This window comes from Protomyctophum parallelum, assembly GCF_964188405.1.
Source record: "Protomyctophum parallelum genome assembly, chromosome: 10".
NCBI lineage: Eukaryota > Metazoa > Chordata > Actinopteri > Myctophiformes > Myctophidae > Protomyctophum > Protomyctophum parallelum.
In genome coordinates, this window is record NC_139704.1 from 50,912,569 (window position 1) to 50,927,184 (window position 14,616).

At 46.0% G+C, this 14,616-nt stretch overlaps 1 protein-coding gene across 1 annotated transcript in view; it reads left to right on the forward strand.

Moving 5' to 3' along the window:
• Positions 1-1,194: 1,194 nt before the first annotated feature.
• The window catches only part of ppp2r5d (protein phosphatase 2, regulatory subunit B', delta), a 39,285-nt gene continuing 25,863 nt past the window's right edge, over positions 1,195-14,616 (forward strand). The window contains exons 1-3 of the mRNA XM_083775689.1: positions 1,195-1,299; positions 5,279-5,359; positions 14,002-14,200. Coding sequence (XP_083631815.1) covers positions 1,264-1,299; positions 5,279-5,359; positions 14,002-14,200 — 316 coding nt within the window. The 5' untranslated portion in view covers positions 1,195-1,263. The remainder of the gene's footprint in view (positions 1,300-5,278; positions 5,360-14,001; positions 14,201-14,616) is intronic.

Sequence of the window (14,616 nt, forward strand, 5' to 3'; positions counted from 1 at the left end):
GATTATAAAAGGATAACACGACATTAAGCCTGAGGAATACTGGACAACTCACCCCGGCCCTTTTTCCTCCCATTTAGACCTGAGGCCGTTTCGAGAAGGAAAAGGTCTTCTAAATCGGTTTTCTGAAAAACCTGTTTCTATATGTCAGTGGTTCTCAAACTGTTTCATGTCAAGGACCCCCAGAAATGATTATGAAATTGGCCGCCGACCCCCATCTAAAAATATGTAGTTCCTTCCAGGGACCCCCCCCCCCCCCCCCCCCAGAAGCAAAGACTTGAGTTAAAAATGGTCACAATATAAGCTATGTTAAAACATTTGCGCCACATTTTCAATATTTTTAAAAAATAGCAGACTTAATTACAATAGCAGATCTACAAGCTCATAGCGCGGCACTCGGTGCCGAGACTTGAAAGTTGAAAATTGCAATTTATTATGAAACATATCAAGAGGATTGATTGATTGATTGAAATGGTAGGCTATTATAGTGTAATTTTAGAATGGAAAAACACTTATTATTGTAATTTTAGAATGGGAAAGCACTGACACTTCTTTACACCAGGGTCCTCTATTTTTCCAATTAATCAAGGCATTTAAAACGACAATATCTCAAACATATAATAAAGTGCTTTTCTGAGTAGGCTACCCAAAGATGCTTTACATTGGGTGGGGGGGGGGGGGGGTAGCAACAGAGGTAGGCAGAGGTAGTAACACAAATAAAAACTACTAAATTAGTGAAAACAGTGAAAAGGTGTTGGCTATAGGAAAGCGATGTTGAAGAGGTGTGTTTTGGAGGGTGGAGGCTTGTCTGAGTGTTTTGTTGGGTTGGGACATGTTCAAATATACACAACAACACATCTATAAGCAGCTAAATTAAAATAACCAAATCATCACATAAACGATTAGGAAAAGGGCATAATCCTCTGCCTGGTCACAGGATTCCACGGGTCACCAGGTTGCGTGTAACTCACAGCAGAATCCGGTCAAAGTATAATGTCCTCATTGGACGCTTTCTGTCCAATCGCAAAAAAAGAAGAAGGCTGTGGGTTCGTCGTCACTAGGCAGGATGGAAGGGCCTGTCCGTCGACCAATGGGGTTCCTCCGTCGGGGGCGGTGGGCTGGGCGGGGCTGGCTGGCCGCAGACCAGACCAGACCACCAGACCAGAGCGACGCAGCGAGCTGACAGCAGCCCAGCCACAGCGTCTGAGTGCCGGGGAGCTGGTGACGGATGTCCCGCTGAATGAGAGAAGCCTCCATCCAGCCACCATGAACAAGGCCAAGAGCAAGAATAAGGACACTAAGGTGAAAACATGGCCGTGATATGACGTTAAACATGTAATGACATGTTCATATTTAATGTGTGTTTGAATTGCGGGCATATAATTATGCAGCTGCATAGCTACAGAGGAGGGATGTAGCAGTTACCGTTATGGCAATATAATAACGGCGATGGTTGCTTATTGAGGATGATTGTCTTATGATGGTATTGCTTTATACATAATTATGTTTTATGAAAATCCCACCCCCCATTTTAATAATCGAATGCACAATGTTTACAAATGTCAAATGTGATGTGTTAGGAGAATTATATAGCTGTGTATTTATTTATTTTATTTTTGAATTATTTTGTTGTTTAGACATATGCATATATCTATATATACGTTGTATTGTTGGGGAGGACATGTTATAGCTTGTTGCTGCTTGTTGTAAAGGCCTGGCTCGGCTAAAAGCTAATGGGTTAGCTGCAGTTATAGTGCTGTGGAAGCATTCATTCATTCATTCATTCATTCATCAGCATCACTTGATGGAACCAGAGGTTTTAACAGGAATGGTGAATGATGCTACAGCAGAGCTGTCTGCCTGCCTGCCTGCCTGCCTGCCTGCCTGCCTGCCTGCCTGCCTGCCTGCCTGCCTGCCTGCCTGCCTGCCTGCCTGCCTGCCTGCCTGCCTGCCTGCCTGCCTGCCTGCCTGCCTGCCTGCCTGCCTGCCTGCCTGCCTGCCTGCCTGCCTGCCTGCCTGCCTGCCTGCCTGCCTGCCTGCCTGCCTGCCTGCCTGCCTGCCTGCCTGCCTGCCTGCCTGCCTGCCTGCCTGCCTGCCTGCCTGCCTGCCTGCCTGCCTGCCTGCCTGCCTGCCTGCCTGCCTGCCTGCCTGCCTGCCTGCCTGCCTGCCTGCCTGCCTGCCTGCCTGCCTGCCTGCCTGCCTGCCTGCCTGCCTGCCTGCCTGCCTGCCTGCCTGCCTGCCTGCCTGCCTGCCTGCCTGCCTGCCTGCCTGCCTGCCTGCCTGCCTGCCTGCCTGCCTGCCTGCCTGCCTGCCTGCCTGCCTGCCTGCCTGCCTGCCTGCCTGCCTGCCTGCCTGCCTGCCTGCCTGCCTGCCTGCCTGCCTGCCTGCCTGCCTGCCTGCCTGCCTGCCTGCCTGCCTGCCTGCCTGCCTGCCTGCCTGCCTGCCTGCCTGCCTGCCTGCCTGCCTGCCTGCCTGCCTGCCTGCCTGCCTGCCTGCCTGCCTGCCTGCCTGCCTGCCTGCCTGCCTGCCTGCCTGCCTGCCTGCCTGCCTGCCTGCCTGCCTGCCTGCCTGCCTGCCTGCCTGCCTGCCTGCCTGCCTGCCTGCCTGCCTGCCTGCCTGCCTGCCTGCCTGCCTGCCTGCCTGCCTGCCTGCCTGCCTGCCTGCCTGCCTGCCTGCCTGCCTGCCTGCCTGCCTGCCTGCCTGCCTGCCTGCCTGCCTGCCTGCCTGCCTGCCTGCCTGCCTGCCTGCCTGCCTGCCTGCCTGCCTGCCTGCCTGCCTGCCTGCCTGCCTGCCTGCCTGCCTGCCTGCCTGCCTGCCTGCCTGCCTGCCTGCCTGCCTGCCTGCCTGCCTGCCTGCCTGCCTGCCTGCCTGCCTGCCTGCCTGCCTGCCTGCCTGCCTGCCTGCCTGCCTGCCTGCCTGCCTGCCTGCCTGCCTGCCTGCCTGCCTGCCTGCCTGCCTGCCTGCCTGCCTGCCTGCCTGCCTGCCTGCCTGCCTGCCTGCCTGCCTGCCTGCCTGCCTGCCTGCCTGCCTGCCTGCCTGCCTGCCTGCCTGCCTGCCTGCCTGCCTGCCTGCCTGCCTGTAAATCTTGACTCATATTGTCCTGTCTGTAAATCTTGAGTCATATTGTCCTGTCTGTAAATCTTGAGTCATATTGTCTGGGTGTTGCTTACATTCTGTACATAGAGAATGAGTGGTTAGAATGTGCTGCTGTGTGTTCTGTTGGGGGGGGGGGGGGGGGGGGGGAGTTTATTGACTCGCCGTGGTTTAGTGCATTTTAGTTTTTACTTTAATTTAGTAATTAATTAGTGAACAATCCTGAATCGGTAGGCCTACTTTAACATTGGTATTCACATATAGGCTCTACTCAACTTATCATTGGTATTCACATAGGCTCTACTCAACTTATCATTGGTATTCACATATAGGCTCTACTCAACTTATCATTGGTATTCACATAGTCTCTACTCAACTTATCATTGGTATTCACATAGTCTCTACTCAACTTATCATTGGTATTCACATAGGCTCTACTCAACTTATCATTGGTATTCACATAGGCTCTACTCAACTTATCATTGGTATTCACATAGGCTCTACTCAACTTATCATTGGTATTCACATAGGCTCTACTCAACTTATCATTGGTATTCACATAGGCTCTACTCAACTTATCATTGGTATTCACATACTCACCTTTTAAATGGTAGGGCTACTTATCATTGGTATTCACATATAGGCTCTACTCAACTTATCATTGGTATTCACATACTCACCTTTTAAATGGTAGGGCTACTTATCATTGGTATTCACATATAGGCTCTACTCAACTTATCATTGGTATTCACATACTCACCTTTTAAATGGTAGGGCTACTTATCATTGGTATTCACATACTCACCTTTTAAATGGTAGGCCTACTTTATCATTGGTATTCACATACTCACCTTTTAAATGGTAGAGCTACTTATCATTGGTATTCACATACTCACCTTTTAAATGGTAGGCCTACTTATCATTGGTATTCACATACTCACCTTTTAAATGGTAGGCCTACTTATCATTGGTATTCACATACTCACCTTTTAAATGGTAGGCCTACTTATCATTGGTATTCACATACTCACCTTTTAAATGGTAGGGCTACTTATCATTGGTATTCACATATAGGCTCTACTCAACTTATCATTGAATAGCTGACCATTTAATTGCACAATATAATTTGATCACTTTGGAAATGAACTATAACATCTGTGGGTTTGACATAAACATGTTAGCATAACGATGAAGACAGCATGTTAGCATAACGGTGAAGACATCATGTTAGCATAACGATGAAGACAGCATGTTAGCATAACGATGAAGACATCATGTTAGCATAATGATGAAGACATCATGTTAGCATAACGATGAAGACAGCATGTTAGCATAACGATGAAGACATCATGTTAGCATAACGATGAAGACAGCATGTTAGCATAACGGTGAAGACATCATGTTAGCATAACGATGAAGACATCATGTTAGCATAACGATGAAGACAGCATGTTAGCATAATGATGAAGACAGCATGTTAGCATAACGATGAAGACATCATGTTAGCATAACGATGAAGACATCATGTTAGCATAACGGTGAAGACAGCATGTTAGCATAACGATGAAGACATCATGTTAGCATAACGATGAAGACAGCATGTTAGCATAACGAAGACATCATGTTAGCATAACGATGAAGACATCATGTTAGCATAACGATGAAGACATCATGTTAGCATAACGTGGAAGACAGCATGTTAGCATAACGGTGAAGACATCATGTTAGCATAACGGTGAAGACATCATGTTAGCATAACGATGAAGACATCATGTTAGCATAACGGTGAAGACATCATGTTAGCATAACGGTGAAGACATCATGTTAGCATAACGATGAAGACATCATGTTAGCATAACGGTGAAGACAGCATGTTAGCATAACGGTGAAGACAGCATGTTAGCATAACGATGAAGACATCATGTTAGCATAACGGTGAAGACAGCATGTTAGCATAACGATGAAGACACTGATGAAGGACTTTCGCTGCGGCGAGTTGGTAAAGTGGCGAGTTCTCCGGATACCAGTGATTACTGTGATTACTTATCCTCAGATATGTGTCTATATGTTCACTGATTGGATAATACTGTTATATAGCCTATAGTTAGTACTGTACGTCAGAGGGTAAACAGACAGACCTTTGTGGTTGTACGCTGTAGTAAAGAAACAGTGTGTTGTGGTTGTACAGGACCCTGCAGTGGTGAAGGCTCCTAAGAGCAGCAGTAAAAACAGTGTCAGTAAAGAACCGACAGCCGACAACGCCGATGAGGTGAGTCTGACATCCTGTTCTGATTGATTGATTGATTACTTTATTAACAGTTTGCAAAGAAACAAGCCCAAATTGATGAAATCAATTAATTACCAGCTGCATTATTCGTTCCAATTTCTTCTATGTATGGTTCCAATTTCACGCCTGCGCACACCACTCGTGCAGTACTAGGCTAGACTCACACTTACATAGTCACATCCTGTTGTTGTTTACACACACACACACACACACACACACACACACACACACACACACACACACAGATATATACATGTCATATAATAGCACAATTATGGAGATATAATGCAGCAGCAGCTGGTAATTAATTGATTTGCATCAATTCTTGTTTTTGTTATTATATCAAAGTCCATGACTTTTGTCATGTGTGGTGGTGGTGGTCCACAGAATTAAAAAATAGCAAATCTACAAGCTCCCAACGAGTGAAGATATGAATATGATGCAGTGTGAGACTGGTGATTTCATTTGTATTGGTGCCCAAAGCACAACCGATTGTTTTAATTCAAAGTGGTATAATATATTCTGTGAAATGTGTATCGTCATTCCGTGTATCTACAAACTCCAACTGTTGCGTCCACATGCAGCGAGTTGTGAGCTTGCAGATCGTCATGGTGACAATGTGCGCGCGTGAACTTGTATTATAGCCTACATTATAACATACATTTATTATACAGCACTCACGCAGTTGGTTTGATTGACACCCGAACATAATTGACATGTCAATCTGGAGGTCCCCGAGGAGTTTGGCGCGGGGTGGAGGGGGTCCGCGGTAGTATGCGTGGTAGTCCGCGAGTACAGTCACTGTCTGAGACTCAAATGTGTTACTGTCTGTTACCCATTAAATCAGCGATTTCTTTTGCCCCCTAAATGTCGCAACTGTTCTATTAGTTGGCTCTGGGACATCATGGCTAATGGCTGGGAAGCGTAGGCGCGTCACTGCATGGCAGGCGAAATAGGCAATGCAACCTATCTACTCGTAATACTTAAGCACAAACAAAATATTGTCGAAGAACAATGTTGATGTAACTAAGAGATTCGCTGCGTGAGCTATATTTTATATACAGAGATTTAGAAGGAATAAGCAAAATCGTGAGCCGACATTTCCTCCTTCCGTGAGTTTCTCTTCTCCTCATCTCCTGCGGACAGTGGACTAGAGGGAGATGAGACCACACTGTGGAGTGGGCGTGGCTTCCAATTTCACGCATGCGCACGCCACTCGTGCAGGCTCAGCAGAGTGGTGTCCATCTCCAGTGTGTATCTACCGGTCGGATATAATTTATAGAAGCTCATATTGACCAGCTCCAGCTGCAGCTGGTGAAAAGAAAAGAAAGAGAAACAGCAAACCTGCAACACTCCAAATTTGACGACTGGTATAATTAAAGCTGCTATAAGGAATAATATGTCCTAGATAGGTCCTAACGGAACCATCTAAACACTACAGCATGCAGTCATAACAGAACCATCTAAACACTACAGCATGCAGTCATAACAGAACCATCTAAACACTACAGCATGCAGTCATAACAGAACCATCTAAACACTACAGCATGCAGTCATAACAGAACCATCTAAACACTACAGCATGCAGAGGAGAAGTCATAACAGAACCATCTAAACACTACAACATGCAGAGGAGAAGTCATAACAGAACCATCTAAACACTACAGCATGCAGAGGAGAAGTCATAACAGAACCATCTAAACACTACAACATGCAGAGGAGAAGTCATAACAGAACCATCTAAACACTACAGCATGCAGAGGAGAAGTCATAACAGAACCATCTAAACACTACAACATGCAGAGGAGAAGTCATAACAGAACCATCTAAAACCCACCTTTTCAGACTCCATCATGGCCCATAGCACTTACCCTAACCCCTTAGATAGCATTTATGTTGGCTTAGATAGCATTTGATACAGACTTATAGCATGTTATGTAGACAGCACTATAATTGTATTGTATTTAGTCATAGCACGCCATAGTACATATGTATAGCATAGTAGTAAATATGTATAGTTTATATGTATAGTGTATGTATAGTTTAATTATATAGATATTCCACTGTTACTTTCTTAGCTTACGCATGTTTCATGATAAATACTTTTATGTGATGTATTCCCATGCTTTTGTTCTTGCTTAAATGTAAGTCGCTCTGGATTAAGAGCGTCTGCTAAATGCCTAAATTGTAAATTGTAAATTGTACTACAGCATGCAGTCATAACAGAACCATCTAAACACTACAGCATGCAGTCATAACAGAACCATCTAAACACTACAGCATGCAGTCATAACAGAACCATCTAAACACTACAGCATGCAGAGGAGAAGTCATAACAGAACCATCTAAACACTACAGCATGCAGAGGAGAAGTCATAACAGAACCATCTAAACACTACAACATGCAGAGGAGAAGTCATAACAGAACCATCTAAACACTACAGCATGCAGAGGAGAAGTCATAACAGAACCATCTAAACACTACAACATGCAGAGGAGAAGTCATAACAGAACCATCTAAACACTACAGCATGCAGAGGAGAAGTCATAACAGAACCATCTAAACACTACAGCATGCAGAGGAGAAGTCATAACAGAACCATCTAAACACTACAGCATGCAGAGGAGAAGTCATAGAACCATCTAAATACTACAGCATCCAGAGGAGAAGAAACACACAGATTGCGACGCGGCGCAGGCGTTTCCGCGTGGCAACGCCTGGAAAATAGAATGGTGGCGTATCGGAGCGTCAGGCATAAGAGAAGATATACCAGGGACCCCCATAAGAGAAGATATACCAGGGACCCCCCATAAGAGAAGATATACCAGGGACCCCCCATAAGAGAAGATATACCAGGGACCCCCATAAGAGAAGATATACCAGGGACCCCCCATAAGAGAAGATATACCAGGGACCCCCCATAAGAGAAGATATGACAGGGACCCCCCATAAGAGAAGATATACCAGGGACCCCCCATAAGAGAAGATATACCAGGGACCCCCCATAAGAGAAGATATACCAGGGACCCCCCATAAGAGAAGATATACCAGGGACCCCCCATAAGAGAAGATATACCAGGGACCCCCATAAGAGAAGATATACCAGGGACCCCCATAAGAGAAGATATACCAGGGACCCCCCATAAGAGAAGATATGACAGGGACCCCCCATAAGAGAAGATATACCAGGGACCCCCCATAAGAGAAGATATACCAGGGACCCCCATAAGAGAAGATATACCAGGGACCCCCCATAAGAGAAGATATACCAGGGACCCCCATAAGAGAAGATATACCAGGGACCCCCCATAAGAGAAGATATACCAGGGACCCCCCATAAGAGAAGATATGACAGGGACCCCCATAAGAGAAGATATACCAGGGACCCCCATAAGAGAAGATATACTAGGGACCCCCCATAAGAGAAGATATACCAGGGACCCCCCATAAGAGAAGATATACTAGGGACCCCCCATAAGAGAAGATATACCAGGGACCCCCCATAAGAGAAGATATACCAGGGACCCCCATAAGAGAAGATATACTAGGGACCCCCCATAAGAGAAGATATACCAGGGACCCCCATAAGAGAAGATATACCAGGGACCCCCATGAGAGAAGATATACCAGGGACCCCCCATAAGAGAAGATATGACAGGGACCCCCCATAAGAGAAGATATGACAGGGACCCCCATAAGATAAGATATACCAGGGACCCCCCATAAGAGAAGATATACCAGGGACCCCCCATAAGAGAAGATATACCAGGGACCCCCCATAAGAGAAGATATGACAGAGACCCCCATGAGAGAAGGCTCCAACAGTGATTATCAACCTGTTTAAAGGAGAATTCCATACTAAAAGGCTTTCTTACCTTTCTTTGTAGTTGTTACGTCCCCACCAAAGAGGTCCAGGTGTTATTTTGTGCAAAAGCTCCTTATTGGCTATTTCCCCTACCATAAGCCCTAAATGAATTGCATTGAATTGAATGGGAATTGAATGGGGCTATGGGGTGTTGTGTTAATTCGCTTATTTCCATCGCTCAAAATTATAATTTCTTTGTATATATCCTCTCTTCATAATGTAAATAATATCCCAAGCGGCACACTTTACTACTTCTTTCGATGGAAATAAGCTAACTAGCATAACACCCCATAGCCCCATTCAATTCCCATTCAATGCAATGCAATTCATTGAGGGCTTATGGTAGGGAAAATATCCAATAAGGAGTTTTTGCACACAAAAACACCTGGACCTCTTTGGTGGGGACGTAACAACTACAAAGAAAGGTAAGAAAGATAAGAAAGCATTCTAGCATGGAATTCTCCTTTAATTCCAAGGACCCCCCATTTAATGGCATTTCTATCTCTAGCTGCAGTACCACAATGTCCTGAGGTGGTGGGGGTGCAGATGCAGATTATTTAATATTTGAGTCATTATAATACTGATGCTAGATAAAACCAGGTTGTTTCCATTCCATGCCAGCTTGGAAAATCGACAATGGTGGACATTGTAAACAAAGTGGAAATGCAAATTTGGAACTGAATACTTAAGAAGAGGAGGAATTATACAAAGTAGGGTGACATTGATGACATCACGATGAGGCCAAAATCAGTTGAGCTGTTCCTGAGAGCAATTTCTATTAAAGCACCTGATATGATATGAAAGCCTGATTGTTCAAAATTGGTTATTTGTGGGGATAGAAAACACATATGGGAGCTCCAAAAACAGAAAAGAGTTGAATTCTATGTTATAGGTCCTTTAATATTATTTGACATTGATAATATAACTTACTATAAGTTTTTATTCTTATTTAAGCTTTAGTCTTTGTGTGGATGTGTGCACATGCATTGAGCCTGTCAGAAATAGCAAAAAAACAAGTGTTTTTTCTAACACGTTTTAGTGGTAGATCTTGGCTTACAATTGGGAATAAAATGGGCTCTTGGGCTTGAAAAGGTTGGTTACCACTGATCTAAACACTACAGCATGCAGAGGAGAAGTCATAACAGAACCATCTAAACACTACAGCATGCAGAGGAGAAGTCATAACAGAACCATCACTACAGCATGCAGAGGAGAAGTCATAACAGAACCATCACTACAGCATGCAGAGGAGAAGTCATAACAGAACCATCACTACAGCATGCAGAGGAGAAGTCATAACAGAACCATCTAAACACTACAGCATGCAGAGGAGAAGTCATAACAGAACCATCTAAACACTACAGCATGCAGAGGAGAAGTCATAACAGAACCATCTAAACACTACAGCATGCAGAGGAGAAGTCATAACAGAACCATCTAAACACTACAGCATGCAGAGGAGAAGTCATAACAGAACCATCTAAACACTACAGCATGCAGAGGAGAAGTCATAACAGAACCATCTAAACACTACAGCATGCAGAGGAGAAGTCATAACAGAACCATCTAAACACTACAGCATGCAGAGGAGAAGTCATAGAACCATCTAAATACTACAGCATCCAGAGGAGAAGAAACACACAGATTGCGACGCGGCGCAGGCGTTTCCGCGTGGCAACGCCTGGAAAATAGAATGGTGGCGTATCGGAGCGTCAGGCATAAGAGAAGATATACCAGGGACCCCCATAAGAGAAGATATACCAGGGACCCCCCATAAGAGAAGATATACCAGGGACCCCCCATAAGAGAAGATATACCAGGGACCCCCATAAGAGAAGATATACCAGGGACCCCCCATAAGAGAAGATATACCAGGGACCCCCCATAAGAGAAGATATGACAGGGACCCCCCATAAGAGAAGATATACCAGGGACCCCCCATAAGAGAAGATATACCAGGGACCCCCCATAAGAGAAGATATACCAGGGACCCCCCATAAGAGAAGATATACCAGGGACCCCCCATAAGAGAAGATATACCAGGGACCCCCATAAGAGAAGATATACCAGGGACCCCCATAAGAGAAGATATACCAGGGACCCCCCATAAGAGAAGATATGACAGGGACCCCCCATAAGAGAAGATATACCAGGGACCCCCCATAAGAGAAGATATACCAGGGACCCCCATAAGAGAAGATATACCAGGGACCCCCCATAAGAGAAGATATACCAGGGACCCCCATAAGAGAAGATATACCAGGGACCCCCCATAAGAGAAGATATACCAGGGACCCCCCATAAGAGAAGATATGACAGGGACCCCCATAAGAGAAGATATACCAGGGACCCCCATAAGAGAAGATATACTAGGGACCCCCCATAAGAGAAGATATACCAGGGACCCCCCATAAGAGAAGATATACTAGGGACCCCCCATAAGAGAAGATATACCAGGGACCCCCCATAAGAGAAGATATACCAGGGACCCCCATAAGAGAAGATATACTAGGGACCCCCCATAAGAGAAGATATACCAGGGACCCCCATAAGAGAAGATATACCAGGGACCCCCATGAGAGAAGATATACCAGGGACCCCCCATAAGAGAAGATATGACAGGGACCCCCCATAAGAGAAGATATGACAGGGACCCCCATAAGATAAGATATACCAGGGACCCCCCATAAGAGAAGATATACCAGGGACCCCCCATAAGAGAAGATATACCAGGGACCCCCCATAAGAGAAGATATGACAGAGACCCCCATGAGAGAAGGCTCCAACAGTGATTATCAACCTGTTTAAAGGAGAATTCCATACTAAAAGGCTTTCTTACCTTTCTTTGTAGTTGTTACGTCCCCACCAAAGAGGTCCAGGTGTTATTTTGTGCAAAAGCTCCTTATTGGCTATTTCCCCTACCATAAGCCCTAAATGAATTGCATTGAATTGAATGGGAATTGAATGGGGCTATGGGGTGTTGTGTTAATTCGCTTATTTCCATCGCTCAAAATTATAATTTCTTTGTATATATCCTCTCTTCATAATGTAAATAATATCCCAAGCGGCACACTTTACTACTTCTTTCGATGGAAATAAGCTAACTAGCATAACACCCCATAGCCCCATTCAATTCCCATTCAATGCAATGCAATTCATTGAGGGCTTATGGTAGGGAAAATATCCAATAAGGAGTTTTTGCACACAAAAACACCTGGACCTCTTTGGTGGGGACGTAACAACTACAAAGAAAGGTAAGAAAGATAAGAAAGCATTCTAGCATGGAATTCTCCTTTAATTCCAAGGACCCCCCATTTAATGGCATTTCTATCTCTGAGACCACAATTTAAATATTGTAAAATCAATGTTATGATGTAACTCTGAGAGTGTACAAGTGGTCCATTTGGTTCCATTTGTACACTCTCAGAGTTACAGACCCATAAGGGTCCATTTGGTTCCATTTGTACACTCTCAGAGTTACAGACCCATAAGGGTCCATTTGGTTCCATTTGTACACTCTCAGAGTTACAGACCCATAAGGGTCCATTTGGTTCCATTTGTACACTCTCAGAGTTACAGACCCATAAGGGTCCATTTGGTTCCATTTGTTACACTCTCAGAGTTACAGACCCATAAGGGTCCATTTGGTTCCATTTGTACACTCTCAGAGTTACAGACCCATAAGGGTCCATTTGGTTCCATTTGTACACCCTCAGAGTTACAGACCCATAAGGGTCCATTTGGTTCCATTTGTACACTCTCAGAGTTACAGACCCATAAGGGTCCATTTGGTTCCATTTATACACTCTCAGAGTCACAGACCCATAAGGGTCAATTTGGTTCCATTTGTACACTCTCAGAGTTACAGACCCATAAGGGTCCATTTGGTTCCATTTGTACACTCTCAGAGTTACAGACCCATGAGGGTCCATTTGGTTCCATTTCTACACTCTCAGAGTTACAGACCCATGAGGGTCCATTTGGTTCCATATGGTTGATATGGTTTGATTCCTTATTATGACCCCTGGCCCTGGGGGTCCCCTGGGGGTCTGTTGGGGGTCCGTTGGGGGTCCGTTGGGGGTCTGTTGGGGGTCCGTTGGGGGTCCGTTGGGGGTCCGTTGGGGGTCTGTTGGGGGTCTGTTGGGGGTCCGTTGGGGGTCCGTTGGGGGTCCGTTGGGGGTCTGTTGGGGGTCCGTTGGGGGTCCGTTGGGGGTCCGTTGGGGGTCTGTTGGGGGTCCCCTGGGGGTCCCCGGACCCCACTGTGAGGACCCACTGAGCTACATAACAGCATGCTTCATTCTTAGCATAATCATGATTAGGGGGGAGGCGTCCGAAGGCATCCTGCGGCACTGAGTGAGTTTTAACAGGCTTTGATATTAAGTAATATTCTGATATTAACATGCAGAGGCCGCATTAAAACCCATTCTGACCTGAGATCAGATTCTAAAAAATGTCAGTCGCTCTTCAATTTTTCAAAAATAGCAGACCTACAAGCTCGTATCGCGCCACTCGGTGGCGCGATATGAGCTTGTAGATCTGCTATTTTTCAATAGCTAAAGCATGACATGATGCCGACACCAAAATGGGTGCCCGTTCAGAATGGGTTAAGTGAATGTGGGGGCCTCATGTGGCCCACCACCTGTGTAGATGAACTGTGAAGCGTTGGATTTGAAATGACGTGTATGTGTGCGTGTACGTCTGTGTGTGTGTGTGTGTGTGTGTGTGTGTGTGTGTGTGTGCGTGTGTTTGTGCGTGCAGGCCCAGCAGAGCTCCAAGCGGGCCCCCGGGCCCCCCGGGCCCCCCGCCCCCCCCAGCACCAGCACCCCTCCCCCCACCCAGCTGCAGAAGATCAAGTACTCAGGGGGTCCTCAGATCGTGAAGAAGGAGAGGAGGCAGAGCTCCTCCCGCTTCAACCTGGCCAAGAACAGGGAGCTGCACAAGCTGCCCGCTCTCAAAGGTACGCTTAATAACAGGGAGCTGCACAAGCTGCCCGCTCTCAAAGGTACGCTTAATAACAGAGAGCTGCACAAGCTGCACGCTCTCAAAGGTATATATATATATATATATATATAGAGGAGGCAGAGCTCCTCCCGCTTCAACCTGGCCAAGAACAGGGAGCTGCACAAGCTGCCCGCTCTCAAAGGTACGTTTGCATGTTCTCCCCGTGTCCCCTAGGGTAGATACCCTCACAAAAACATGCCGTAATCCTGGTCTCTAAAACTACGTGTCCCTTCCACGCTCTACGTCCGGCCGGGGAAACTCCCCCCTGTCAGGTGAAAAGAAGCAGCTTGGACTCCTCATGCATAGAAAGAGGCATGAGGTCAGTCCGCTGCCCCCCCAGGTTGGCAGAGGAAGTGTGGCGCCCAGGATTAC